The sequence below is a fragment of the Anarhichas minor genome, unplaced genomic scaffold (assembly GCF_050575085.1).
Source record: "Anarhichas minor isolate MPS153535 unplaced genomic scaffold, ASM5057508v1 ptg000007l, whole genome shotgun sequence".
Lineage (NCBI taxonomy): Eukaryota > Metazoa > Chordata > Actinopteri > Perciformes > Anarhichadidae > Anarhichas > Anarhichas minor.
In genome coordinates, this window is record NW_027466453.1 from 8,131,011 (window position 1) to 8,157,538 (window position 26,528).

The 26,528-nt window shown below is 43.7% G+C and overlaps 1 protein-coding gene, 1 long non-coding RNA gene and 16 other non-coding genes across 19 annotated transcripts; 2 read left to right on the forward strand and 16 right to left on the reverse strand.

The window, feature by feature from the left end:
- Window positions 1–3,133: 3,133 nt before the first annotated feature.
- Window positions 3,134–3,244, reverse strand: trnal-caa (transfer RNA leucine (anticodon CAA)). The gene is made up of 2 exons: window positions 3,207–3,244; window positions 3,134–3,179 (listed from the first exon to the last, which is right to left on the reverse strand). It is a non-coding gene; the product is annotated as a tRNA-Leu (tRNA).
- A 107-nt stretch (window positions 3,245–3,351) lies between these two features.
- Window positions 3,352–6,391, forward strand: LOC142943490 (uncharacterized). The gene is made up of 4 exons (XR_012952075.1): window positions 3,352–5,093; window positions 5,192–5,299; window positions 5,531–5,605; window positions 5,698–6,391. It is a non-coding gene; the product is annotated as an uncharacterized LOC142943490 (long non-coding RNA).
- A 349-nt stretch (window positions 6,392–6,740) lies between these two features.
- On the forward strand, window positions 6,741–20,045 carry LOC142943407 (uncharacterized). Of its 2 annotated transcripts, XM_076084950.1 has the most exons (3): window positions 6,957–7,117; window positions 13,363–13,456; window positions 17,758–20,045. In XM_076084950.1, the coding sequence occupies exons 1-3, from the start codon at window positions 7,100–7,102 to the stop codon at window positions 19,443–19,445; spliced, it is 1,800 nt and encodes a 599-aa protein (XP_075941065.1). In that variant the 5' UTR covers window positions 6,957–7,099; the 3' UTR covers window positions 19,446–20,045. The 2 variants fall into 2 exon arrangements, with proteins under 2 accessions (XP_075941064.1, XP_075941065.1); XM_076084949.1 differs by lacking the exon at window positions 13,363–13,456 and having other exon boundaries at window positions 6,741–7,117.
- A 1,130-nt stretch (window positions 20,046–21,175) lies between these two features.
- Window positions 21,176–21,248, reverse strand: trnak-cuu (transfer RNA lysine (anticodon CUU)). Its single transcript has one exon. It is a non-coding gene; the product is annotated as a tRNA-Lys (tRNA).
- Window positions 21,249–21,482: 234 nt separating this feature from the next.
- trnak-cuu (transfer RNA lysine (anticodon CUU)) lies at window positions 21,483–21,555 on the reverse strand. Its single transcript has one exon. It is a non-coding gene; the product is annotated as a tRNA-Lys (tRNA).
- A 234-nt stretch (window positions 21,556–21,789) lies between these two features.
- Window positions 21,790–21,862, reverse strand: trnak-cuu (transfer RNA lysine (anticodon CUU)). Its single transcript has one exon. It is a non-coding gene; the product is annotated as a tRNA-Lys (tRNA).
- Window positions 21,863–22,096: 234 nt separating this feature from the next.
- Window positions 22,097–22,169, reverse strand: trnak-cuu (transfer RNA lysine (anticodon CUU)). The gene has a single exon. It is a non-coding gene; the product is annotated as a tRNA-Lys (tRNA).
- A 425-nt stretch (window positions 22,170–22,594) lies between these two features.
- trnal-caa (transfer RNA leucine (anticodon CAA)) lies at window positions 22,595–22,705 on the reverse strand. Its single transcript has 2 exons — window positions 22,668–22,705; window positions 22,595–22,640 (listed from the first exon to the last, which is right to left on the reverse strand). It is a non-coding gene; the product is annotated as a tRNA-Leu (tRNA).
- Window positions 22,706–22,969: 264 nt separating this feature from the next.
- On the reverse strand, window positions 22,970–23,042 carry trnak-cuu (transfer RNA lysine (anticodon CUU)). The gene has a single exon. It is a non-coding gene; the product is annotated as a tRNA-Lys (tRNA).
- A 234-nt stretch (window positions 23,043–23,276) lies between these two features.
- Window positions 23,277–23,349, reverse strand: trnak-cuu (transfer RNA lysine (anticodon CUU)). Its single transcript has one exon. It is a non-coding gene; the product is annotated as a tRNA-Lys (tRNA).
- Window positions 23,350–23,583: 234 nt separating this feature from the next.
- trnak-cuu (transfer RNA lysine (anticodon CUU)) lies at window positions 23,584–23,656 on the reverse strand. Its single transcript has one exon. It is a non-coding gene; the product is annotated as a tRNA-Lys (tRNA).
- A 425-nt stretch (window positions 23,657–24,081) lies between these two features.
- Window positions 24,082–24,192, reverse strand: trnal-caa (transfer RNA leucine (anticodon CAA)). Its single transcript has 2 exons — window positions 24,155–24,192; window positions 24,082–24,127 (listed from the first exon to the last, which is right to left on the reverse strand). It is a non-coding gene; the product is annotated as a tRNA-Leu (tRNA).
- Window positions 24,193–24,456: 264 nt separating this feature from the next.
- trnak-cuu (transfer RNA lysine (anticodon CUU)) lies at window positions 24,457–24,529 on the reverse strand. The gene has a single exon. It is a non-coding gene; the product is annotated as a tRNA-Lys (tRNA).
- A 234-nt stretch (window positions 24,530–24,763) lies between these two features.
- On the reverse strand, window positions 24,764–24,836 carry trnak-cuu (transfer RNA lysine (anticodon CUU)). The gene has a single exon. It is a non-coding gene; the product is annotated as a tRNA-Lys (tRNA).
- Window positions 24,837–25,070: 234 nt separating this feature from the next.
- trnak-cuu (transfer RNA lysine (anticodon CUU)) lies at window positions 25,071–25,143 on the reverse strand. Its single transcript has one exon. It is a non-coding gene; the product is annotated as a tRNA-Lys (tRNA).
- A 234-nt stretch (window positions 25,144–25,377) lies between these two features.
- On the reverse strand, window positions 25,378–25,450 carry trnak-cuu (transfer RNA lysine (anticodon CUU)). Its single transcript has one exon. It is a non-coding gene; the product is annotated as a tRNA-Lys (tRNA).
- A 234-nt stretch (window positions 25,451–25,684) lies between these two features.
- trnak-cuu (transfer RNA lysine (anticodon CUU)) lies at window positions 25,685–25,757 on the reverse strand. The gene has a single exon. It is a non-coding gene; the product is annotated as a tRNA-Lys (tRNA).
- Window positions 25,758–26,182: 425 nt separating this feature from the next.
- On the reverse strand, window positions 26,183–26,293 carry trnal-caa (transfer RNA leucine (anticodon CAA)). The gene is made up of 2 exons: window positions 26,256–26,293; window positions 26,183–26,228 (listed from the first exon to the last, which is right to left on the reverse strand). It is a non-coding gene; the product is annotated as a tRNA-Leu (tRNA).
- Between the last annotated feature and the right edge of the window lie 235 nt (window positions 26,294–26,528).

Sequence of the window (26,528 nt, forward strand, 5' to 3'; positions counted from 1 at the left end):
AGACACACCATAATGAATCATCAGAAAAAAAACGCACATGAAAAGTGAAAATTATGACCACATTGGGTGACGACTTATATTTTGTACTATAAGTACTTGCGTTTTCTGAAGCCACTGGTAATATTTTCTGAAGCCGATGGTAACATCCGCTAGTACAATCACTAGTAAAGTCGGGTCTGTACTGTATCTTTCGCCGATGAAATGCTGCAAGACCCGACTTGCAGCGGTCATGGCGACTTTGGACAGCACGTGTTTGGCTCCTTTTGTGAAAAATCCATAAGAAATGAAAGAAAATTGATGTTTTCTTTGCAAAGATGAGGATTTTGTGCACGCTGGGATACCAAACACGGCCATGTTTTGTGACGTCATTTGCAGAAGCAAGCCTTAAGAACGGAAGGGGAGGGGTTGAAGAGTTATTAAATGAGTTTGTCTATTTTAGATTGTCATCTTTCCGACGGTCCATGAACACATCATGTGTGACGAACGCTTCAACTGTGATATTTCATCAAAAACATTTTACTCTACATGTTCTCATTTAAAATCTCTCCACGAATAAACTGTCAATCAGATTGTGTAAAAACATTAAACTGTGAGCTCCTCGGTGAAACTATGAAGTCATGATTGATTCATCTGCGACCAACAAACATGTGACAACACATCAGTGAAACTTTGACTGAACTTCAGGAAGTGAACACAGAGGAGAGGAGAGGCTAAAAGTAGAGGATGTTAAAATGCAAATAGTATAATATTTATAGCCATAGAGCCTCCATTTATTTCCACTATAACTGTTCCATTCTAACTGTGTTATTCTGCACTAAAGACATGTTCTAGTTCTCTCTACTTCTAGTCATGATGGTTATGTTTCCATAGAGGAGCAGGACTTTTATTTATTACAGATAAAAATATAACTCGTCAGTTTGTTCAACATAAATAAAGTGACGGCGTCTCGACGGATTTTACTTTAGGACAGAAACAATCAAATTCTACACGTAGTAAAAATGATAACACCAATAATATTATTGTATCAAAAATAATTTGTGAAATAAATCAAAATGTATCCGACACTTAAACAAAAACAGACTTTTGTATAAATTATCCAGTAAATATGTTATTCTGATTTTAGCTATACAGGTTATTTACTTTTGTTCAAGTGTTTTTTTTTCTGTTGGATGACGACGGCATGTTCGGGACATTTTAGGTTAAGAATAATAGTAGTTACGGAGACAGGGAAATATTATGAGAAAAAACTTTAGATTTACAAAATAAAAGATGTACATTCATAGAAAAAAGAACATATTCCATGAGATTCAATTCATACATTTACAAAAAAAAACTTGAACATTCTGACATTATTAAATCATAAATTTGCAAATATTATTTTTCACCCTTCTCTCTGTGACCAGACATCTGAGGTCTCTCCTCTCTGTGACCAGACATCTGAGGTCTCTCGTCTCTGTGACCAGACACCTGAGGTCTCTTCTCTCTGTGACCAGACACCTGAGGTCTCTCCTCTCTGTGACCAGACACCTGAGGTCTCTCCTCTCTGTGACCAGACATCTGAGGTCTCTCCTGTCTGTGACCAGACATCTGAGGTCTCTCGTCTCTGTGACCAGACATCTGAGGTCTCTTGTCTCTGTGATCAGACACCTGAGGTCTCTCCTCTCTGTATTTACCTGCTGAAGGTTTCCGTCTCATCAGCCGACATCGTGGCCGAGCCGGACGGAGACACAGCAGGTCTCTGCAGACCCTGAAGGTCTTCACTGCTGCTCTGAGGATCCTCTCTGCTCTGAAACAAGAGTTCAAAGTTCACATCTCACATTTTAACGATCGGGCAGGTTTCTCTTCATTTATTTTTTTCCTGAAATCAAAGTCTCAGCTCTCATCTCAATGTAAATGTTCCACCGTTAGCTAGATAGCTAATTTTCTACCTCATGTTAGTACACAGACCAGAGGAAACTATGTGTATATGTATGTGCATTAACTGTAGAATTTCTATGTGATAAACAATACCATCGCTGCTGTATTTATTTCTAGATTAAGTTATTTTGAGTGTTGATGGAGCTGCTACAATGTTAGCTTAGCATAGCACGGATCAAAACAAACTCCATTCAGAAAACAATCAGTTTAAACGTCGTTTGCTTGTCGTCTTGCAGAGAGAAAATATAAAACATGAATTCAGACTTTTAACAAATCAACATCATTATGTCGCTATTTCTGCATCTTTTTTATCTGCTTATTGCGATTTAATTACAGCTAAATCTTCATATGTTTTAGTAAACCAGCTGACTCGTGACTCACCTTCAGCTGTATGAAGAGGGCAGAGTTTCCTCGTCTGGAGAGCATGTTGTAGTCTGTTGTACTGTGGACTACTGTTCTCAGGGGTGGCCTTTGATTTGAAGTTAGCTCATGAATGAGATCTTGAAGGGCTTTAATTTTAAAATGCTACATCAGAATGTCCTGTAACACACCCAAGTATAGCTAGGGTAAACGCCTACAAATTCATCCCAGGTTAAGCCCTAGTCTGAAACTCTGAAGCCCAACGTGGGGCTCGAACACACGACCCTGAGATTAAGAGTCTCATGCTCTGCCGTCTGAGCTAGCCGGGCCTGGTACATCAAACAAAAGGTTGAGAGTTCGAATCCCACCTTGGGTGATAGTCTTTTGTACTGTGGGCTACTGTTCTCAGGGGTGGCCTTTGATTTGAAGTTAGCTCATGAATGAGATTTTGAAGGGCTTTAATTTTAAAACACTACATCAGTCTTTTGTACTGTGGGCTATTGTTCTCAGGGGTGGGCATCAGTCCTGTAACACACACCTCCGCCAACCCATCCCCCACTGTTGACATCAGTGGTCTGGGAGGATGCTGATTGTCGGCTTGATTCTAACACCAACTCCAGCTGGATTTACATTGACATTCTGTGTAACTTCTAGCAAAGTGAAATACATCTTTTGAACTAACAACTAAATCCATGTTGCACACCTTACAAAAATTTGGTTTTCTATGTTCTCATAATTTCATTCAGTGAAAATAGTACCTGTAGATATTCAAGGAAAACTTTGTTTTCTACAGAAACTACAGCAGAGATATCTGTTTTGCCAAACTACAAGGATGAAACTTGCAGGTAAAATAATCTGTCAGAAGTGGGGTTTGAACCCATGCCTCCATTTGGAGACCAGAAGTCTCTTTTCTGAGGAAGGAGTGAACCTTTGAGTCTGGCGCCTTAGACCACTCGGCCATCCTGACAGGTGAAACCCAAATTGTGCCTGGGATTCACGAGTTACATCTAAATAGACATCATGGGTTGCCTGGCTCGCAAGGTTCTGCTCTATTCCGCGTAACGAAAATGTCGCTGTCTCATGAATTTGATTTGAAGTTAGCTCATGAATGAGATTTTGAAGGGCTTTAATTTTAAAATGCTACATCAGAATGTCCTGTAACACACCCAAGTATAGCTAGAGTAAACGCCTACAAATTCATCCCAGGTTGAGTAAATGTGGTGCCGTTTTGCGAGTGACAGCCCGGATTTTCTGGAGCTCTTCGCTTTGTGGACGCTACATTAAAAGGTAAATATAAAACAGGCAGAGTGATTCAAATGACACCATGGCTTTGGTGTGTGAAGCATTGAATTGAATAAATGAATGAATGATGTTTGTGATGCGTGATACATAACTTATGAACTTATTAATATGGTGTCTGTCTTCATGATACAATGGCGGGGTGAAAAGGGAAAGTGGAAACAAATTGGGGAGAGGGTTGTGATGTGAAAAGTAAAAAAAAAAAAAGTTAAAGTTCGGATTTTATTGTCATGTACATATACGAAATGTGACTTCTGCATTTAACCCATCCATAGCTTATTGGGAGCAGCTGGCTGCTGAGAAGCGCCCGGGGAGCAGTTAGGGGGGTTCAGTGTCTTGCTCGGGTACACTTCGGCACAGGACATGTAGCAGCCAAATCTTAAACTACCGACCTTGCGTTTACCGGACAACCCTCTCTACCCGCGCGGCACCCGGGGATTCTTTAGCTAAAACTCCTAAACCGTTTCCCATTCATTTTCAATGGTAGTCCTAAACCAGTACGGATGTAATATATATTTGGCCACCAGCAGCGCTGTGGTGCCGTTTTGCGAGTGAAAGACTTTCTCCGGCGACAGCCCGGATTTTCTGGAGCTCTTCGCTTTGTGTACTCTACGTTAAAAGGTAAGTAGTCATTAAGATGAATAACAATGAATTAAAATGTCATGATAATTAGTCTGGACGCTGTCTGACATTCACGTGAAAGCTATAAAGATAAAGTTCGCCGTGTTTCTTCAGTTTTATTGTCCATACCGGTTCATTCATGTCCGACTTTGTTTTGCTTTTGTGGCCGAAAGTATCAAGTTAACACGAACGTGCATTTAAATATATGATTTAACGTTTACTGCTGTACGTCGGTGAATATAGAGGCTGACCAGCGGCCCGTTAACGTTAGATATACTCTGGACGTTACTTTACGGACAAGTAACGAAAGAACAACAAGCTGTGACCGGACCCGGTGCTTCATTTGAATCACGTTAACGTTAAATAAACACGCACGTCTCCGTTGTATCGCGTCACGAATCGTCATTAATGCATGTAGTTCATAGTTATGTACATTAACTGCTCCACGTGTGTTTGACAGCATTAGTTACTCGTTACTTATCTTGTTGTCCTATGAATTGATACCAGTCATGATGAGGGTACGTATCACTCTTTGTTTTCTTATATGGATAAAAAGAAACAATATGTATGTATGAAACTGCTGTGTTACTAACACCTGAATGCATGTGTTTGAAGTGTGTCATGTTGCTTCACCTGCCTAGGTTACATCATAATGACTGTCTACTGAATATTAACCCATTGAAACATAGACACACGTGTATGAATGAAGTATATTCTTTATATATTAATGTGAGAAACAGTCTGTCATTGGATAAGGCTGAGAAAGGTGAAGTAACAATACTAACAGTAGTGTTTGTATATTGTCAAAATAGAAATGACTTACAAGGTTTTTTCCGTTGTAGAACCATCTGCTGCACTTGCTGCACCAACTCATCTGAAGGGTTCACAAGTAGATGGTAAATACATCCAACATGTAAACGTATCTGTCATATTCCCTGTGCTCATATCTGTTATAAACCATTGATTATGTTTTGTGATCCTTCTCTCCTTGCAGCCGCTGCTCTAACTGTAAAGAGACCTGTACCTGTTTCCCAGGAGCTCATGTGTCTGCTGCTAGAGGGAGCGGGTCGTCCATCAACAGAGGCGACTGCCACAGTCCCTGGTGTGTATTATTTGACCTGTATTTTCATCTTAAAAATATACTATATGCAGTGTCCATCAAAACTGTTGTTAATTCTTTAAAGTTACTGCTGCACTGTATTCAGACAAAAGGTAGGCAGCACTCCAGTGTCCAGCTTGCGGAGTTTCACAGACTACAGTGTAGATGTCATGTTACATCCTTGCTTCATCTTACTGTCAATAATAATAATAACATGTTTAATATTCTCTTTAGTGTCAGAGGCCCCCCTGACTTCTCCTGAGACGTCTGCAGAGCCAGGTCAACTGTCACCTGCACGGAGAGATCAAAGTTAGTATTAGAATGTTTTTCATGTCAAAAATATTAAATCAAGACGCACCCAAAATCGTACTAATTTGCTCAGTTTATTCTTGTCTGACTAGGTGAGCCGTTACCCAGGCCGTTAGCTGTCCCCACCCGTCCTCCTCCACAGCTCCCTGGCTACGACCATGAAGTCAGCCAGTGGACCTGTTCACAGCAGCAGAGGATCTGGATGAAGACAGAGCTGGTATCCACGGGTCTTTGGCCAGGGCTCCTTTCCTGTGCGCAACCTCATGAAGATGGTGTCATTGTGGCGTCTCCCTCCCCAGCCAGAATTAATCGACAGCATCTCTGATCTTCCTTCCCCAAAGTTCTTTCAGCTGGAACTGGATGCTACAAGGAAAAGGGTGGAGGAGAGAGGACAGCAGAAAAGGAAGAGGACTGAATCCCAGCACACAGGTCGCAAGTGTCGATTCTGTCAGATGGATCTGAAGCAGGATCCAAACAGTCCTCACATTCACACAGGGTTCCCTGGACTAACAGGGAAGTACATTTACTGCCCTGGTAAAGTCTTTTCCTTTTACAAAGACCAGGGCATGGAGGAGACGACCTGGAATGAGTTCCAGGGGTCTGCTTTTTATGAGACAGAAAAAATGAGATGGGAGGTTGAAAAGGGAAAGTAAGAGAAAAGGGGAGTGTTTTTGTCATTATTATATTTGTTTAACATATTTGTGTTGTGTATTTGTGACCTTGCATTATTGGCTCTGTGTTCAATATTCACTGTCCCTGTTGTGTTTAATAAATATATTTCATTCACTAATGTTTACATGTCTCATTAATACGTGAATCATTATAGTCAACAGTAAAAACTACAATATAATAGGTTAATAGCCATAAATAAGTCAAGTACTTGATACTCTATCTGCCACTACAATCTAGTGATAATCAGTAAAAGGTAAAGTTGGATAAACATTTCTTGATTTATAAATAGCTCTTTATCATTGATGTGTGGCATAGCCCCAAGTGAGACTCGAATCTGCGTCCAGGAGCTGAAACCAGCGATATGAAAGTGGATTTTGAGCTCCTTGGACAGCGTTAATAATGCTGCAATTTCATTGGCTGTCAACGTCACCACATACGTCATCAACACAAGCCTCGATACACGCCTCGTAAAAAATCTTCCTGGATTGCTCGACACAAAAGGTCACATCACTATTAGCACATTGATTAGTGGAAAACGGGCTTAATTTGTTCATCTTAGTTAAACTTTATGTGTTCCGAGTTGTGAACCACATCATCACAAAGTGTGTAAGCGTTTTATTTGATGTGCTCTGAAGTCTGCAGCTTCGTCAGGAAGCAAACAAAGTGAAATGATGAACGGAGTTCCGCCACAGACCTCTCCTCTCCAGAGAGACACGAGGCTGCAGGAGGACCTCCAGCTGCTTCTTCTGCCGGTCGAGCTCCCGCCTGAAGCCCGACGCCTCCTCCTCGTAGCCGGCCACGGTCCTCTCCTCCACCGCCAAGATGTCCTGCGCGGCCGTGGTGAGTTTCTCGGTAACGATTCCTCTCAGAATCTCGGCTTTAGACATGTCGAGCGTCTCGGAATCGCTGCTCCTCTTCATCCAGTAAAACATATTTTAAATGTGTCCCACACACACACTGGTGTGATTTCACGCACAACAACAACGGAAGATGTAGTTTCGGGTTGTATAGCGGTGCGGCTGTAAATGATGTTCGACAAGAAACAAAAACAAAGGGGAACACTTCATCTGAAAAGTGAATTAAGACAGATAGACACTTTATTAAGACAGACAGACACTTTATTAATCACAAAAGGGGAATTGTTTTCGCTAAAGCAGCATTTATGATACAGGTAAGCAATTAGAGTACAAAATAATATTAAAATAAAAAAAGGCACAATATATACATTAAAATAGAATAATATTAAATTAACTAACTAAATAACTAATAATTAATAGTAGTTCAGGGCAGTATAGATTCAAATCCAGCCTTAATCTCATTTCGTGCTTGGAAGTCCTCTGGAATCCCTCTAGGCTGCCCTATAGCGTCTAACTCAGGGGTGGGCAAACCTTTTGGCTCGGGGGCCACATTGAGTTTTAAAATTTGACAGACGGGCCGGGCCAGTAGCAGATGAATGGAGAGTGTTTGTGTGAACCAATATAAATTACAAGTAAAAGCTGTGACCTAAAAAGTAAAGAGAACTTACATTTAATTTCAGTGGGAACAGTGTTGTTGGTCACCCTTTTTAGCCAGTGCATCAACGTTTGGTGTCAGTTTGGTTGTGGCAATTCTCAGAACAGATCTGAGGTGTTCATCAGTTAACTGGGATCTTACACGGTATTTTTTTTATCGCATTAATGCATATTTTATCGTGCACTTACTTATTAAGCAGCCATTTTTGACACAGTGTTTTTAGTGTAAAGGTTAATGACTGTGGTCTTTTTAGCAATTTAATTCTTTGAAGGGCTCATGCAGATTTTTGACTTTCACATCTAACACTATCAGAGCTCTGCTCTGTCATGTCTTTCCTTGTCTCTCTCCCCTGTGTCACGGTGTGGGTACATCTCACTGGCGTCAGGAAACATATCAGAATACCCTTATTTTATTGGCTAAACTGCATCACGTGACGTGATTTACAACGCATTGGTCGGTGTTTTTCCTGCACCGCTGAACAAGTGCCGTTAATGCTGGAAAGGAGCGTGAATAACTCCACTGCATAAAGCAAAGGCCCGCGACCCACTGAAAACGGGTCCGCGACGAACCACCAGTTGAGAATCACTGGTCTACAGGATCGTGAGGAGCGGTGAACAGCTGTTTGTGTGGCATCTCTTCCGTCTCTTTCTGTTTCCTTCACCTACATTCCCCTGGGTCCTAAGCCCCTCCAAGTACAGCTTCTTATCACCCTCTATGCACCAACGTACATTTATAACAAATACCACGCATATTACACGGTAATCAGCGTTGCATATGTGTCAAACTCTATCGGTGCATCTCCGGTCTGTCTTTGTTCATCCTGCATCGGTCTGTTCTGTTCTGTTCTTTAATGTAACGTTACTGGAGAGACGGAGCCTCTCCCAGCTGTTAGCAGACTGTTGTGCTAGCAAGCAGGCTCACGAGTGAGCTGTACCCAGCATGCAGTTCGGCGGTGAAATTTTATAAATGTACAATTATTACAAATTGTTTATGTGTCACAGACTGTTGTGTGCTGTGGTGTTTTGCTCTGTTAAAGAGCGTTAGTTGTGGGTTATTAATTATTGTTATAAAGTTATGACCATGACTAGGGGTCTCTCTCAATACATATAAGAGAAATAGCTCCGACCGTAGCGCTCATAGCGGCAAAAAATACATTTAGCTGCCTGTTGAAGACAGACAGCAGTTGTTTTGGCTATGCACCGGTATGATGGTGTGTGAAGAATTCATATCATATGGGAAATTAAAACCGGTATACCGCCCAGCCCTAGTCTTTATTATAGTTCGGACAATTTTGTACCAATATTTGACGGGCCAGATTCCTAATCCCAGCGGGCCGTATATGGCCCGCGGGCCGTAGTTTGCCCATGCCTGGTCTAACTGGAGATGTTGGTCCGCCGTGTATTGTCTTCTTTACCTACGCCTCCCATCGGACGCTTCGCCCATCACTCACCCCCTCATATAGCACCACTACCGGTAACCTCATCAGAACCAATGCGCAAAGCCCAACCCATCTTGGCAGCAGAATATTCAGTAAAATATTTTCCCCACACATCCAATAACTGTCGGTTGTGCCTGCTGTTTGTTCACTTAACAAATGGAGAGTGGGAACGGTCATAGTTATGTTGTCGGAGTAACGGCTCTATTATTATTGTTATCTCTTACCGCTGTAACTGCTGGGGCCGCTGAGGTAAGTTGTATGGTAACCCTGCCGCTCAACTCTTGATTTATTATCATCCCAGAGACACTAGTCACACGTCCCCCTTTACTGTTTACGGCTATACATTTGAGTGCATATGTTCTGTTGGGTTGGATTATCTCGTCTTTCAGTTCCATCACCCATCCAGATGTCTTCGGTGCCACCCTCACCCCACACTCAACAGTTTTCCATGCTGACACACCGCTGACATTATTAATACTCCACCCACACAGCTCATTCTGCTTTGCTTCACCCTCTATCATCTCTAATACATGGATTACTCTTTTCGCTAAGTTAACTGTCACCCCTTGATATGGGATGCGCAACTTTATGTTGTTGTTTACCAATTCATACGCTAGTATTATCATGGGTTTAGGATCACCATTATCCACTCGTACTAGTTCATAAGTCATTCGGACTCCTTGTGAAGTGTCAATGTTTTTTATTTCCACATGTACATAATAGACATGATTTGGGTTCCACAGTCGGCTCGTTCTGACCTCAACATCAAGCTGATCTCCTGCCGTTATGGTAATTAAACACTGGTCCAATCCCCACTTTATCGCTTGCTTACCTTTACTATGCCTGCATATGCCTGCACAGTTTTGACACTTCTACTTTATACTGTTTTTCTCCATCGTCGTGTCTTTCTACGTGTATTAGCGTGCAACTGTCTGAACCCTGGATAGGCCGGTTTGAACTTAAATGGCAATGCTGGCATAGGTCCTGGTCTAGCATGGGTTAGAATATGTGTGGTTGCGTCGTACTCATCTGATTCAGGGTTTCTGGCTCTCCTCCAGGATGGCTGAGTCACCTTCTGGGCGCTGACCTGCATCCTCTGTGGTGTCACAGGTTTCACCACCGTCAGTCTCTCCTGCCCCACGCTTCCTAACAGCATCCATATCAGAACGCCCATTAGTTTCAATACATGTTCCAGGCTTACCTTGTTTGTCATTTTCTTCTGACTTCGTACTGCCCTTGGTTTTGTCTTGGACTTTCGTGCAATGGCTCAAGTGATACCACGTTGTACTTCTTTCGACCTGGACCGCTGTTGGCATTGCTCGCACCACTCTATAGGGACCTTCCCGCCTTGGCTCGTGCCACTTTCGTTGGAAGACTTTAACAGACACCTGGTCCCCTGGTACCATTGGTTTCTCGGGCTTCTGGTCGGAGCCTGGCTCTTTTCCCTTCTCCTGCAAGTAGATGGATCTATGTATGGCAGTTAATTGCTCAATATAGTCCTTTAACTCTATTTGCAGCTGCTCAAGTGGGGGTTCTTTGTAGGGGCCTCCAAGTTGAGGTGCGGGCACAGGTTAGCTGTTAGCATTTCATGCGGGGTTAGGTGCATGCTCCTGTGAGTTTGCATGCAATAACTCATTAGCACAAGTGGCAAAGCATCCACCCAGTTTAGCTTCGTGCTTGCACAGGTCTTATTCAACTTCGCCTTTAACATTGCGTTAATCAGTTCCACTAAACCTTGACTTTGTGGGTGGTACACGGCCCCCAACCTCCGTTTGATTGTCAACTGTTGTAAAATCCCTGTGGCTACTTTCTGCACGAACCATTATCTGAGGCCATGTTACTCTGCTTACGTTTGGAAACACATATGTTTTGCTATGTTTACACTGAGCGGCCACACTACGCCGGAGTTTTGGAGCACCCTAAACGGAGGAGTTTGAAAACACCCCCGAGATTGGAGGTGTTTGAAAACTCCGGGGTTGCGTTTGAGTGTGGACGGTCGGAAACTGATGTGTTTAGAAAAAATGAAGCCCACACCCGTGTTCGCTACTGGATTGGTTCTTAGCAGCCATGACGTCTCCTTCCCTGATTCGTCACACTCACTATCACGTGACCCGTACCCGGAAGAAAACAAACTGAGCGGAGCACCGTCTGAAGCCACAGTTAGCAGCTATTCAGAGCTACGAGTGAGAGCAGACAACACCGAGGAAACGAGTGTGTTCTGCCCCCACATTTCTGCGTGGTAGAATGTAATTGCATTTTCATGCTCGTATTTATCCCTCCTCCCTAGTTAGTGCCTCGTTGTTTTTAGATTCTAATGAGAAGACACGCTGCACTAACGTTTTACTTCTTCCGTTTGGTAGCCTTGAGAGACCTTAGTCTGTAAGTATGTCTTTATGAAGCATGACAAGATGTACGTAGATATATTCTATTCGCTCTTTTAGTATAACATTGGTGTTGTATTAAATGCTAATCGCGGTTAGCATTTCTCCATTGGCGGTAATGTTAAAATTAGCTTAGAAGCAAGCTAGTCGGACATGTTACATGATGGCTATATCCTGGATTGTTGTTTTGTCTTCATGTATGTGTATATGGACAGTTTGTAAAGCCATATTTTATATTGTGTTTCCACAGTTTTATAAATAAGAAAGATTCACACTAAAGTCTTGAAACTCTTCTACGGATTCCATGGTCTTTATTTCATCTGCTAAGCTTTCCTGCACGAAGCAGGAGCAGAATAGAGTGAGAGACGTGTGTTGACAACATTTATGGACCATAATCTAGTAAACGTTTACGTGTAAGTGTTGATTTTAAGTTAAATTTGATGTGAGAGATAGAGAAAGACCCGCAGCGCTGTAACTGAGTCTGAAAAATAAAACTTCTAAAACTTTCCACGAACTGTCTGTTTGAGTTTATAGAGGACTATTTTAGAGGAAGATCTTAAGTATCAAATACAACCTTTCATTATTAAAGACTACTTTATTACTCTGTCGTATTTTTTTTAAACTAAGCAACCAATCCACTTCCTGTTTACACCGTCACGCGCATGCCCAGTGTACGTTAATGGTCACGTGCTGTCCGTCTTCGACGGTTGCTGTGTGGATGCAGATCAATTCGAAAATTATGCTGAAACGGCCATATGGACGGAGATCGTTTCTATTTGACAAATCTGCTTCCAAATAGAAACGGAGTAGTATGGATGTAGCCTGAGCTTATTTCTGATGGTATGCCAAATCGTGGGACAACTTCCTTAGTCAGAAACTTGACAACAGTTTCAGCTCCTAGGTTTTTTGATGGAGTTGCTTCCACCCAGGGACTGAATTGATCAATTACCACTGGCATGTAGCGCTTTCCATATGCATATTCTGTGCAAGCACCAATGTGTATTTATCTTTTGGAGGGACACTGAACTACTGACTCATCTAGAATAAGTATTTTGAGCTTGCTTTTACAAAGTTGTCTTTAGCTGTACTTAGGCCTGCCTCAGTTGTTATTACTTGTGAGTTTCTGCTTGTCTGAGCTAGCTGTGATTTAGTCTCACCTGGTGAATTGCTTTGCTAATTACCAGGGAGGGGCCTGCACTCCTGGCAGACAATGAGCAATCAGTAGATTGCTGTCCTTAAGCACTGCTGGAGGCTGGAAGCATCAGCTCCCAAGCGTCAAGCAAACAAAGGCTAGGGCGAACAGAGGCAACAGGGCGACTTTTTCAAGCTTACCTTCGTCAAGCTAAAACTTCTCGAGCGTGTACTTACGGGGTTTCTATTGTCTACCATGTGTTTTAATCCTATTTCTCTCCGTTCCTCTGCCCGGTGGTCACGTAGACATTGGGCCACTGCCAGGTGCCATGACCCCACTAATCTCATCTATCTTACTCTCTCAGCTCGTGGTGGCAGGGGGGCTCTGGAATTGCCAGTCGGCAGTGCCGAAAGCTGAGTTCATCTCAGGCTACGCTTCCTTGCTCTCCCTCAACTTTCTTGCTCTAACTGAGACCTGGATCACACCAGAAAACACCACCACACCCGCAGCTCCGTCAGATATGTACTCTTTCTCTCACACTCCCAGAGCTGTAAGGCGAGGTGGTGGTACTGGCCTGCTAATTTACCCAAAATGGAAATACTCTCTTGTCTCTGTTCCACAGTTCTCCCCGTCCTCTTTCGAATTCCATGCTGTTACTGTCACTCATCCCGTCAAACTCACCATTGCTGTTGTGTATCGCCCACCAGGCCCTCTTGGTGAGTTCCTGGAAGAGCTTGACACATTAGTCTCTCACTTCCATGACAATGGCTCCGCACTCATCCTGCTCGGTGACTTCAACATCCAGACTGCTAAGTTAGAACCTCTTCTTACCTTCCTCTCCTCCTTTGACCTTTACCCCTCCTCTTCTCCTCCTACCCACAAGGCCGGCAACCAGCTGGATCTTATCTTCACTAGACACTGTTCTACTGCTAACCTCTCCGTCACTCCCCTCCAGCTCTCTGACCACCATTTCATGTCCTTCTCCCTCTCCTCTCTCCCCTTACTTCCACCACCTACCCACATGATTTCTACCCATAGTCCTCTCTGCTCTCTCTCTCCCCTGCTGATCTTTCCTCTTCTGTTACCTCTGCTCTCCCTGACCCTGAATCCTTCTCTCTCATATCCCCTGATACTGCTACTGACCTTCTCCTCTCCACCCTTTCCTCTTCCTTGGACAACCTCTGTCCCTTCATCTCCAGGCCTGCACGGCCAACCCCACGTGCCCCATGGCTGTCGGACTCAGTTCGTACTGATAGGCGGAGCCTAAGCGAGGCTGAGCGTAAATGGAGAGAAGGCAAACTCCCGGAGGACCTTCTTAACTTCTAATCTCTTCTTTCTACTTTTTCTCCTCTCTATCTACTGCTAAAGCTGCTTTCTTCCGCTCTAAAATCCTAACCTCTGCTTCCAATCCTAAAAAAGTATTTGAAACTTTCTCTTCACTCCTCCAACCCCCACCCCCTCCTCCTACTTCCTCCCTTCTCCCTGACGATTTCGCCAACTTCTTTGACAAGAAGGTAAACGATATCAGATCCTCCTTCTCTCAGCCCCCCTCACCCTCTCTACCCTCTCCAGCTCTATCCCCTCAGCTCTCCCTCCCCTCCCCATACCCCTTTATTACCCTATCTTGCTCCCCTCTCCCCCAACGAGGTCCTCAACCTTGTTACATCTAACCGCCCCACCACGTGCTCCCTTAACCCGATCCCCTCCCCTCTTCTTCAGTCTATTGCGACTGAACTCCTTCCTTTCCTCACCCACCTCATCAACACATCTCTAGTTTCAGGATGCTTTCCAACAGCTTTCAAGACTGCTAGAGTCACTCCCCTTCTGAAGAAACCATCACTTGACCCCTCTGATGTCAAGAACTTCAGACTGGTTTCTCTTCTACCCTTTCTATCCAAAACACTTGAACGTGCTGTCTTTAATCAACTGTCTTCCTATCTCCACCAGAACAGCCTCTTGGACCCCTACTAGTCCGGGTTCAAGGTGGGTCACTTGACAGAGACAGCCCTCCTTGCGGAGACGGAGTCGCTTCATGCCGCGAGAGCTAACTCTCTCTCCTCTGTCCGGATTCTCCTGGACCTGTCTGCGTCGTTTGACATGGTGAACCACCAGATCCTCCTCTCGAGGCGATGGGCGTCTCAGGCTCTGCACTCTCCCTGTTTGCATCCTACCTGACAGGTCGATCCTACCAGGTGACATGGAGGGGGGGCCGTGTCGGAACCACGCATGCTGACTACAAGGGTTTCACAAGGTTCAGTTCTGGGCCCCCTTCTGTTCTCGCTCGACACAACATCTCTGTGTTCTGTTATTCGCTCGCATAACTTCTCTTACCATGGTTATGCCGATGACACCCAGCTGGTCTTGTCATTTCCCCCCGAAGACACTCAAGTGGAGGCACGCATCGCTGCGTGCTTGGCTGACATCTCGAAGTGGATGACGACACACCAGCTGAACCTGGACAAAACCGAGCTACTGTTCCTCCCGGGGAAGGGTTGCCCACACCGAGACCTGTCCATCACCATTGATGAAGCTGTGGTGACGCCAACTCGGACTGCGAGGAATCTGGGTGTGACCCTGGATGACCAACTGTCGTTCTCAGCAAACATTGCATCGGTTACCCGCTCCTGCAGATTCCTGCTCTACAACATCAGGAGGATTCGCCCCTTCCTCACTGACGAGATGGTGCAGGTGCTCATCCAGGCTCTTGTCATCTCCCGCCTGGACTACTGCAACTCACTACTTGCCGGAGCCCCGGCGTTGGCCATCAGACCTCTGGAGCTTGTCCAGAAAGCTGCAGCTCGTTTGGTGTTCAATCGCCCCAAGTTCTCCCACACAACTTCCCTTCTCCGTTCTCTACACTGGCTCCCTGTAAGAGCTCGCTTCCAGTTTAAGACTCTGGTGCTAGCCTACAGGGCAGTGAAAGGAACAGATCCTTCCTAGCTCCAGACCATGATGAAGCCCTACACCCCCGCCCGACCACCTCGCTCTGCTGCCTCGGGGCGATTGGTTGCCCCGTCGCTCAGAGGTCCCTGCGGCCGATCGACCCGGTCACGGCTTTTTTCTGTCCTGGCCCCACAGTGGTGGAATGAACTCCCCACTGACGTCAGGACAGCAGAGTCGCTGCCCATCTTTCGGAGCAGGCTGAAAACTCACCTCTTCAGGAAGTACTACCCTGAGTCTTCCACTTAGCACTTATTGTATTGTATTAGCATTTATGGTATCCGTATTGCAGTGGTGGGCCGTCGGGGCCTGCAAGGCCTTCTCTGCTGGCCTAAACAGAATCACAAAGCTATATCTATTTTATAATTTCATAATTTTTCTTAAATACACTACATATTTTTCCCATTATCTTATTTTCTCAATGCACAGCTACTGTCTTCCTCAGTTGCTCTGCTTCCAGTGCAGCTTGTTTTAAGTAGAGCTTTTATCCAATCAGATTTCACCTCTGTGTCTCTAGGTAAGAACAGAGACCCAGGCCTGCAGACGGAGGCCTGTATCCATTTGCAGTTTAAGTGAACGGGGACGTTATTGTTGATTGTCATATTCTTCAACCAATCAGATCTTTAGTTTGACATGCTGGGCGTATTCTTTGACGTATAAAAGCATGCTCGCCGGCCTATAATGACGTCAGCATTAGTGCAGCTCAGTGTCTGCCGCGAGGTGCAGAGTGCGCTGTGATTGGTCAGTGGGCGAGCACGTGACTATCGTGAAACTTAACAGCAGAGGCATGTCGGGTAGTGAATCACATCACATGATGCAGCTCAGCCAATCAAATATGGGCATTCTGACTGAGTGAGATGCACCATGACACAGGGGGCTGAGACGAGGAAAGACACTGCAGAGCAGTACGTACAATGCTCAAGTTGTAAAAGTAAAATCATAAGACGATCTCTTTGGGCCGTGACTTGTCATTAAGGAGTGATGGTGGGTCCCACAGCCAGACCAGCTGAGAACCACTGTCCTCCATGAGCGCAGAAAACATTATATTTTCCTGAATATAAGCTTCTGCATTTTCCAGATGCTCTAGTACTATTCAAACGTATTGCAAGTCTCGTACCGAACGTTATGTACATTTAATGCGTACATAGTTACAGCCTTAGAAACTGATATCTGTGGTGCCATCATGTGGTTATAAGGTGGTATTTCAGCTGCAGGACAACATTGAAGGCCTAGGTATAAAATGCATGGCCCGCCACTGCCGTATTGGTTTGTTGCACTTATTGTATTAGTTTGTTTCTGCACTGTACTTTTGCTCTAGTTTATGCTCTTAGATGCTTGTGTAAACAAGGAGATGCACTTATGACTTCTGGTGACTAGTAGTTTTCTTGAATACCTATGTTGAATACACTTATTGTAAGTCGCTTTGGATAAAAGCGTCTGCTAAATGACTGTAATGTAATGTAATATGCTAATTTTATCATGTCTACATAGTCTATGATTAAGTGTTTGAACGGCCCTTCTGGGATTGGGATGTGTCCCATCTGTGTTTTTATGCTTTTCCGCACATTGTTTTCAGCACAAATTTCCCTTAACACCGACCAACATCTCCAGTTGACGCTATAGGGCAGCCTAAAGGGATTCCAGAGGAGTTCCAAGCGCAAAATGAGATTACGGCTGGATTTGAATCTATACTGCCCTGAATTACTATTAAGAAGAGAACTAAGGTATAAAAGTCAGACGTAAAAACTCTGACATTTTGGATTTGTTGTGAACTTGTCATTGTGAGCACAAGAATAAATGGTCGACTATGGATTGCACCCTCAGCTTTGGGAGGGAGTCACTGCCCAAAGCGTAGGTGGTATCTTGAGTTCTTGTTTACAGTAAGGATAAAATAGAGTGTGAGATGGACAGGCGGTTTCGTGTGGGCGTTGTGTCGGACAGTTGTGGTGAACAGCAAGGTATTGCGACACTTATTTAGTATTGGTATGATGTGTGACACTAGATCTCAGTAATATAATGTAATGATACCAGAGACATCAGTGTGACCTCACAGTTGTCCATAATGTTCTCCCTGCAGATGTCCAACTGCTGTTGGTGATGAAAGAAGATATTCCCCCTGAGTGGAGCCCCACCCTGGACCAGGAGGACCAAGAGCCCCTCCGCATAAAAGAGGAGCAGGAGGACCAAGAGCCCCTCTGCATAAAAGAGGAGCCAAAGCAACTCTGGACCAGTCTGGAGGCAGAGCATCTCAAAGGGCTGGAGGAGGCAGATGTCACCAGGTTTCTATTCAATACTGTGCTTTTGAAGATTGAAGATGAAGATGAGATACCTCAGTCTTCACAGCTTCATCATAGCCAAAAGGAGGATAACAGAGAGGCAGAGCCTCCAGCCAGCAGCTTAGCTACTGGTGTAGAGGACTGTGGAGGATCAGGACCAGCCGGGAACCTAGATCCAGATCGTCATGCACAACCGAATGCTAATGATGAAATGGTTTCTGACTCCTCTGAGACGGAAGTCAGTTATGATGATTGGCAAAAGCCTTTGTTAAATTCTGGATCAGAAACAGAGGAGAGTGACAGTGATTGGAAGGAGACCAGGGCATCAGATTCTGCTACACATGCTCTGAAAGTTAAGGAAACAATTGTAAGGGATGTAGTCTGTAACACTGGCAAGAAATCCTTCAGCTTCTTTAAGAGTAGTAATAGATTTTACAACAAGGGCTTTCTTAAGAGACACATGATGTGTAATTATGGAATAATGTCATCGAGCTGTTTGGTTCGTAAGAAATGTTTGAGAGTGAAGAAAAAGGTAGATTCACAGAAAAGAGTCCAAATGGGAGAGAAACGATTTGGATGTGATGTTTGTGGGAAAAGATTTACAGAGAAGGGACATCTGAAGACACACATGAGAGTTCACACAGGAGAGAAACCATTTGGATGTGATGTTTGTGGGAAAATATTTAAACGGAAGGGACATCTGAAGAGACACATGAGAGTTCACACAGGAGAGAAACCATTTGGATGTGATGTTTGTGGGAAAAGATTTACAGACCAATCACGTATGAAGAGACACATGAGAGTTCACACAGGAGAGAAACCATTTGGATGTGATGTTTGTGGGAAAAGATTTTCACAGCAGGGAATTCTGAAGACACACATGAGAGTTCACACAGGAGAGAAACCATTTGGATGTGATGTTTGTGGGAAAAAATGTACAGACCAATCGCGTATGAAGAGACACATGAGAGTTCACACAGGAGAGAAACCATTTGGATGTGATATTTGTGGGAAAAGATTTTCACAGCCGGGAAGTCAGAAGACACACATGAGAGTTCACACAGGAGAGAAACCATTTGGATGTGATGTTTGTGGGAAACAATTTACAGACCAGGCATATATGAAGAGACACATGAGAGTTCACACAGGAGAGAAAACATTTGGATGTGATGTTTGTGGGAAAAGATTTACAGTGCAGAGAAGTCTGAAGGAACATATGAGAGTTCACACAGGAGAGAAACTATTTGGATGTGATGTTTGTGGGAAAAGATTTACAGTGCAGGGAAGTCTGAAGGAACATATGAGAGTTCACACAGGAGAGAAACCATTTGGATGTGATGTTTGTGGGAAAAGATGTTCACAGCGGGGAAGTCTGAAGAGACATATGAGAGTTCACACAGGAGAGAAACCATTTGGATGTGATTCTTGTGGGAAAAGATTTACAGAGCAGGGAAATCTGAAGAGACACATGAGAGTCCACACAGGATAAAAACGTATCTTTTCACTTTGTTGTTAAAGATGAATTACCTAAATGTGTTGTCAGGAACCACCGCTGTTTTCATTGTCTGATATTTTCGTCTTTGTTTGTAAATGAGGAGAAAGGGGAAGTGTTTTCCAAACATATCTTAATTACATTCAAAGCAATGACAACAAACAGTAGGTCTGTGATGGTGGAAACAAAAAGGAACCAAAGACCCTGTTCATCAGGGGAAATATGTGTATTTAAAATGCAACATTTAGTGTAATGTCTCATCAATACATATTCAAACTGATTGCATTTTAAAAGTGTAATAGGGGGAATAGGAGACCTGTATGAAAAGAAACTACATCAATGGGTTTGTTTTTTCTTTCTTGGTGTGTTACTGAAACTTTTGTCACACTTTATTTTACAGACTCGTACATTTTTGTATTTCCTAGAAATCTGATGAAATGTAATTCCTGTGATTCTTTAAACCAGTTTGTCTTTGGTGCAGAGCTTGTTACATTGTTTGGCTTTTGTTTTTGACTCTTTACTAAGCGTGTATTCCACTGGATGCCTGTTTTGCCTTGTTTGAGACCAAGCCTCAGTAAAACTTATATTTTTGCTACACCCCTTCTCTGCTGTTTATTTTTTAGCAATATCATACAACTGAAGTTATAACTATTATTATTTAGTTAACTGCTAAAAAATGTATTTGTGTGACATTAAAGTTATTTTTACAGACCCATAGCTTTTTGGATTTCCGAGAAATCTGATGAAATGTAACTAGTCATAATAACTCCCTAAATGATAGTTATCATTGGGAAAGTGTCTTTTTACTTTTGTCTAAAGGTCAGCATACAGTTAAACATCTTTTTCCTGAAATAAATACAGAGAAAGATCAAATATGTGATGGTAGAGTTTGTTTGTATGATCTAATGAAACCAAACTCATTCAGGAAATTTCAGACAAGTTATGGTTATTTCAATCCGGAGAGAGTTAATTAGAATTTAACAATTTATTATACATGCATAAAATATGAACAGTGCAAAGCTTTGGGCGATTGGACTCCATCCTGAAGTAGGATAACCGAGGGGTAGTGGTGCTGAGGTCAGATAAAGCCTAATCCCACAAAAGAGATTTATTTCAACTGATCCCAGAAATGATAGAGAGCTAATTTTCCACCTCATGTTAGTACACAGACCAGAGGAAACTATGTGTATATGTATGTGTATTAACTGTAGAATTTCTATGTGATAAACAATACCAACAATACGTTATTTTGAGTGTTGAGCTGCTACAATGTTAGCTTAGCATAGCACGGATCAAAACAAACTCCATTCAGAAAACAACCAGTTTAAAAGTCGTTTGCTTGTCATCTTGCAGAGAGAAAATATAAAACATGAATTCAGACTTTTAACAAATCAACATGTCGCTATTTCTGCATCTTTTTTATCTGCTTATTGCGATTTAATTACAGCTAAATCTTCATATGTTTTAGTAAACCAGCTGACTCGTGACTCACCTTCAGGTGGATGAAGAGGGCAGAGTTTCTTCGTCCAGAGAGCCTGTTGTAGTCTGTTGTACTGTGGACTACTGTTCTCAGGGGTGGCCTTTGATTTGAAGTTGGCTCATGAATGAGATTTTGAAGGGCTTTAATTTTAAAACACTACATCAGAATGTCCTGTAACACACCCAAGTATAGCTAGGGTAAACGCCTACAAATTCATCCCAGGTTAAGTCCTAGTCTAAAACTCCGAAGCCCAACATGGGGATCGAACCCACGACCCTGAGATTAAGAGTCTCATGCTCTGCCGTCTGAGCTAGCCGGGCCTGGTACATCAAACAAAAGGTTGAGAGTTCGAATCCCACCTTGGGTGATAGTCTTTTGTACTGTGGGCTACTGTTCTCAGGGGTGGCCTTTGATTTGAAGTTAGCTCATGAATGAGATTTTGAAGGGCTTTAATTTTAAAACACTACATCAGAATGTCCTGTAACACACCCAAGTATAGCTAGGGTAAATGCCTACAAATTCATCCCAGGTTAAGTCCTAGTCTAAAACTCTGAAGCCCAACGTGGGGATCGAACCCACGACCCTGAGATTAAGAGTCTCATGCTCTGCCGTCTGAGCTAGCCGGGCCTGGTACATCAAACAAAAGGTTGAGAGTTCGAATCCCACCTTGGGTGATAGTCTTTTGTACTGTGGGCTACTGTTCTCAGGGGTGGCCTTTGATTTGAAGTTAGCTCATGAATGAGATTTTGAAGGGCTTTAATTTTAAAACACTACATCAGAATGTCCTGTAACACACCCAAGTATAGCAAGGGTAAACGCCTACAAATTCATCCCAGGTTAAGTCCTAGTCTAAAACTCCGAAGCCCAACATGGGGATCGAACCCACAACCCTGAGATTAAGAGTCTCATGCTCTGCCGTCTGAGCTAGCCGGGCCTGGTACATCAAACAAAAGGTTGAGAGTTCGAATCCCACCTTGGGTGATAGTCTTTTGTACTGTGGGCTACTGTTCTCAGGGGTGGCCTTTGATTTGAAGTTAGCTCATGAATGAGATTTTGAAGGGCTTTAATTTTAAAACACTACATCAGAATGTCCTGTAACACACCCAAGTATAGCTAGGGTAAACGCCTACAAATTCATCCCAGGTTAAGTCCTAGTCTAAAACTCCGAAGCCCAACATGGGGATCGAACCCACGACCCTGAGATTAAGAGTCTCATGCTCTGCCGTCTGAGCTAGCCGGGCCTGGTACATCAAACAAAAGGTTGAGAGTTCGAATCCCACCTTGGGTGATAGTCTTTTGTACTGTGGACTACTGTTCTCAGGGGTGGCCTTCAGTCCTGTAACACACACCTCCGCCAACCCATCCCCCACTGTTGACATCAGTGGTCTGGGAGGATGCTGATTGTCGGCTTGATTCTAACACCAACTCCAGCTGGATTTACATTGACATTCTGTGTAACTTCTAGCAAAGTGAAATACATCTTTGAACTAACAACTAAATCCATGTTGCACACCTTACAAAAATTTGGTTTTCTATGTTCTCATGATTTCATTCAGTGAAAATGGTACCTGTAGATATTCAAGGGAAACTTTGTTTCCTACAGAAACTACAGCAGAGATATCTGTTTTGCCAAACTACAAGGATGAAACTTGCAGGTAAAATAATCTGTCAGAAGTGGGGTTTGAACCCACGCCTCCATTTGGAGACCAGAAGTCTCTTTGCTGAGGAAGGAGTGAACCCTTGAGTCTGGCGCCTTAGACCACTCGGCCATCCTGACAGGTGAAACCCAAATTGTGCCTGGGGTTCACGAGTTACATCTAAATAGACATCATGGGTTGCCTGGCTCGCAAGGTTCTGCTCTATTCCGCTTAACGAAAATGTCGCTGTCTCATGAATTTGATTTGAAGTTAGCTCATGAATGAGATTTTGAAGGGCTTTAATTTTAAAACTCCACATCAGAATGTCCTGTAACACACCCAAGTATAGCTAGGGTAAACGCCTACAAATTCATCCCAGGTTAAGTCCTAGTCTAAAACTCCGAAGCCCAACGTGGGGATCGAACCCACGACCCTGAGATTAAGAGTCTCATGCTCTGCCGTCTGAGCTAGCCGGGCCTGGTACATCAAACAAAAGGTTGAGAGTTCGAATCCCACCTTGGGTGATAGTCTTTTGTACTGTGGGCTACTGTTCTCAGGGGTGGCCTTTGATTTGAAGTTAGCTCATGAATGAGATTTTGAAGGGCTTTAATTTTAAAACACTACATCAGAATGTCCTGTAACACACCCAAGTATAGCTAGGGTAAACGCCTACAAATTCATCCCAGGTTAAGTCCTAGTCTAAAACTCCGAAGCCCAACATGGGGATCGAACCCACGACCCTGAGATTAAGAGTCTCATGCTCTGCCGTCTGAGCTAGCCGGGCCTGGTACATCAAACAAAAGGTTGAGAGTTCGAATCCCACCTTGGGTGATAGTCTTTTGTACTGTGGGCTACTGTTCTCAGGGGTGGCCTTTGATTTGAAGTTAGCTCATGAATGAGATTTTGAAGGGCTTTAATTTTAAAACACTACATCAGAATGTCCTGTAACACACCCAAGTATAGCTAGGGTAAACGCCTACAAATTCATCCCAGGTTAAGTCCTAGTCTAAAACTCCGAAGCCCAACATGGGGATCGAACCCACGACCCTGAGATTAAGAGTCTCATGCTCTGCCGTCTGAGCTAGCCGGGCCTGGTACATCAAACAAAAGGTTGAGAGTTCGAATCCCACCTTGGGTGATAGTCTTTTGTACTGTGGACTACTGTTCTCAGGGGTGGCCTTCAGTCCTGTAACACACACCTCCGCCAACCCATCCCCCACTGTTGACATCAGTGGTCTGGGAGGATGCTGATTGTCGGCTTGATTCTAACACCAACTCCAGCTGGATTTACATTGACATTCTGTGTAACTTCTAGCAAAGTGAAATACATCTTTGAACTAACAACTAAATCCATGTTGCACACCTTACAAAAATTTGGTTTTCTATGTTCTCATGATTTCATTCAGTGAAAATGGTACCTGTAGATATTCAAGGGAAACTTTGTTTCCTACAGAAACTACAGCAGAGATATCTGTTTTGCCAAACTACAAGGATGAAACTTGCAGGTAAAATAATCTGTCAGAAGTGGGGTTTGAACCCACGCCTCCATTTGGAGACCAGAAGTCTCTTTGCTGAGGAAGGAGTGAACCCTTGAGTCTGGCGCCTTAGACCACTCGGCCATCCTGACAGGTGAAACCCAAATTGTGCCTGGGGTTCACGAGTTACATCTAAATAGACATCATGGGTTGCCTGGCTCGCAAGGTTCTGCTCTATTCCGCTTAACGAAAATGTCGCTGTCTCATGAATTTGATTTGAAGTTAGCTCATGAATGAGATTTTGAAGGGCTTTAATTTTAAAACTCCACATCAGAATGTCCTGTAACACACCCAAGTATAGCTAGGGTAAACGCCTACAAATTCATCCCAGGTTAAGTCCTAGTCTAAAACTCCGAAGCCCAACGTGGGGATCGAACCCACGACCCTGAGATTAAGAGTCTCATGCTCTGCCGTCTGAGCTAGCCGGGCCTGGTACATCAAACAAAAGGTTGAGAGTTCGAATCCCACCTTGGGTGATAGTCTTTTGTACTGTGGGCTACTGTTCTCAGGGGTGGCCTTTGATTTGAAGTTAGCTCATGAATGAGATTTTGAAGGGCTTTAATTTTAAAACACTACATCAGAATGTCCTGTAACACACCCAAGTATAGCTAGGGTAAACGCCTACAAATTCATCCCAGGTTAAGTCCTAGTCTAAAACTCCGAAGCCCAACATGGGGATCGAACCCACGACCCTGAGATTAAGAGTCTCATGCTCTGCCGTCTGAGCTAGCCGGGCCTGGTACATCAAACAAAAGGTTGAGAGTTCGAATCCCACCTTGGGTGATAGTCTTTTGTACTGTGGGCTACTGTTCTCAGGGGTGGCCTTTGATTTGAAGTTAGCTCATGAATGAGATTTTGAAGGGCTTTAATTTTAAAACACTACATCAGAATGTCCTGTAACACACCCAAGTATAGCTAGGGTAAACGCCTACAAATTCATCCCAGGTTAAGTCCTAGTCTAAAACTCCGAAGCCCAACGTGGGGATCGAACCCACGACCCTGAGATTAAGAGTCTCATGCTCTGCCGTCTGAGCTAGCCGGGCCTGGTACATCAAACAAAAGGTTGAGAGTTCGAATCCCACCTTGGGTGATAGTCTTTTGTACTGTGGGCTACTGTTCTCAGGGGTGGCCTTTGATTTGAAGTTAGCTCATGAATGAGATTTTGAAGGGCTTTAATTTTAAAACACTACATCAGAATGTCCTGTAACACACCCAAGTATAGCTAGGGTAAATGCCTACAAATTCATCCCAGGTTAAGTCCTAGTCTAAAACTCTGAAGCCCAACGTGGGGATCGAACCCACGACCCTGAGATTAAGAGTCTCATGCTCTGCCATCTGAGCTAGCCAGGCCTGGTACATCAAACAAAAGGTTGAGAGTTCGAATCCCACCTTGGGTGATAGTCTTTTGTACTGTGGGCTACTGTTCTCAGGGGTGGCCTTTGATTTGAAGTTAGCTCATGAATGAGATTTTGAAGGGCTTTAATTTTAAAACACTACATCAGAATGTCCTGTAACACACCCAAGTATAGCTAGGGTAAATGCCTACAAATTCATCCCAGGTTAAGTCCTAGTCTAAAACTCTGAAGCCCAACGTGGGGATCGAACCCACGACCCTGAGATTAAGAGTCTCATGCTCTGCCGTCTGAGCTAGCCAGGCCTGGTACATCAAACAAAAGGTTGAGAGTTCGAATCCCACCTTGGGTGATAGTCTTTTGTACTGTGGACTACTGTTCTCAGGGGTGGCCTTCAGTCCTGTAACACACACCTCCGCCAACCCATCCCCCACTGTTGACATCAGTGGTCTGGGAGGATGCTGATTGTCGGCTTGATTCTAACACCAACTCCAGCTGGATTTACATTGACATTCTGTGTAACTTCTAGCAAAGTGAAATACATCTTTGAACTAACAACTAAATCCATGTTGCACACCTTACAAAAATTTGGTTTTCTATGTTCTCATGATTTCATTCAGTGAAAATGGTACCTGTAGATATTCAAGGGAAACTTTGTTTCCTACAGAAACTACAGCAGAGATATCTGTTTTGCCAAACTACAAGGATGAAACTTGCAGGTAAAATAATCTGTCAGAAGTGGAGTTTGAACCCACGCCTCCATTTGGAGACCAGAAGTCTCTTTGCTGAGGAAGGAGTGAACCATTGAGTCTGGCGCCTTAGACCACTCGGCCATCCTGACAGGTGAAACCCAAATTTTGCCTGGGGTTCACGAGTTACATCTAAATAGACATCATGGGTTGCCTGGCTCGCAAGGTTCTGCTCTATTCCGCTTAACGAAAATGTCGCTGTCTCATGAATTTGATTTGAAGTTAGCTCATGAATGAGATTTTGAAGGGCTTTAATTTTAAAACACTACATCAGAATGTCCTGTAACACACCCAAGTATAGCTAGGGTAAACGCCTACAAATTCATC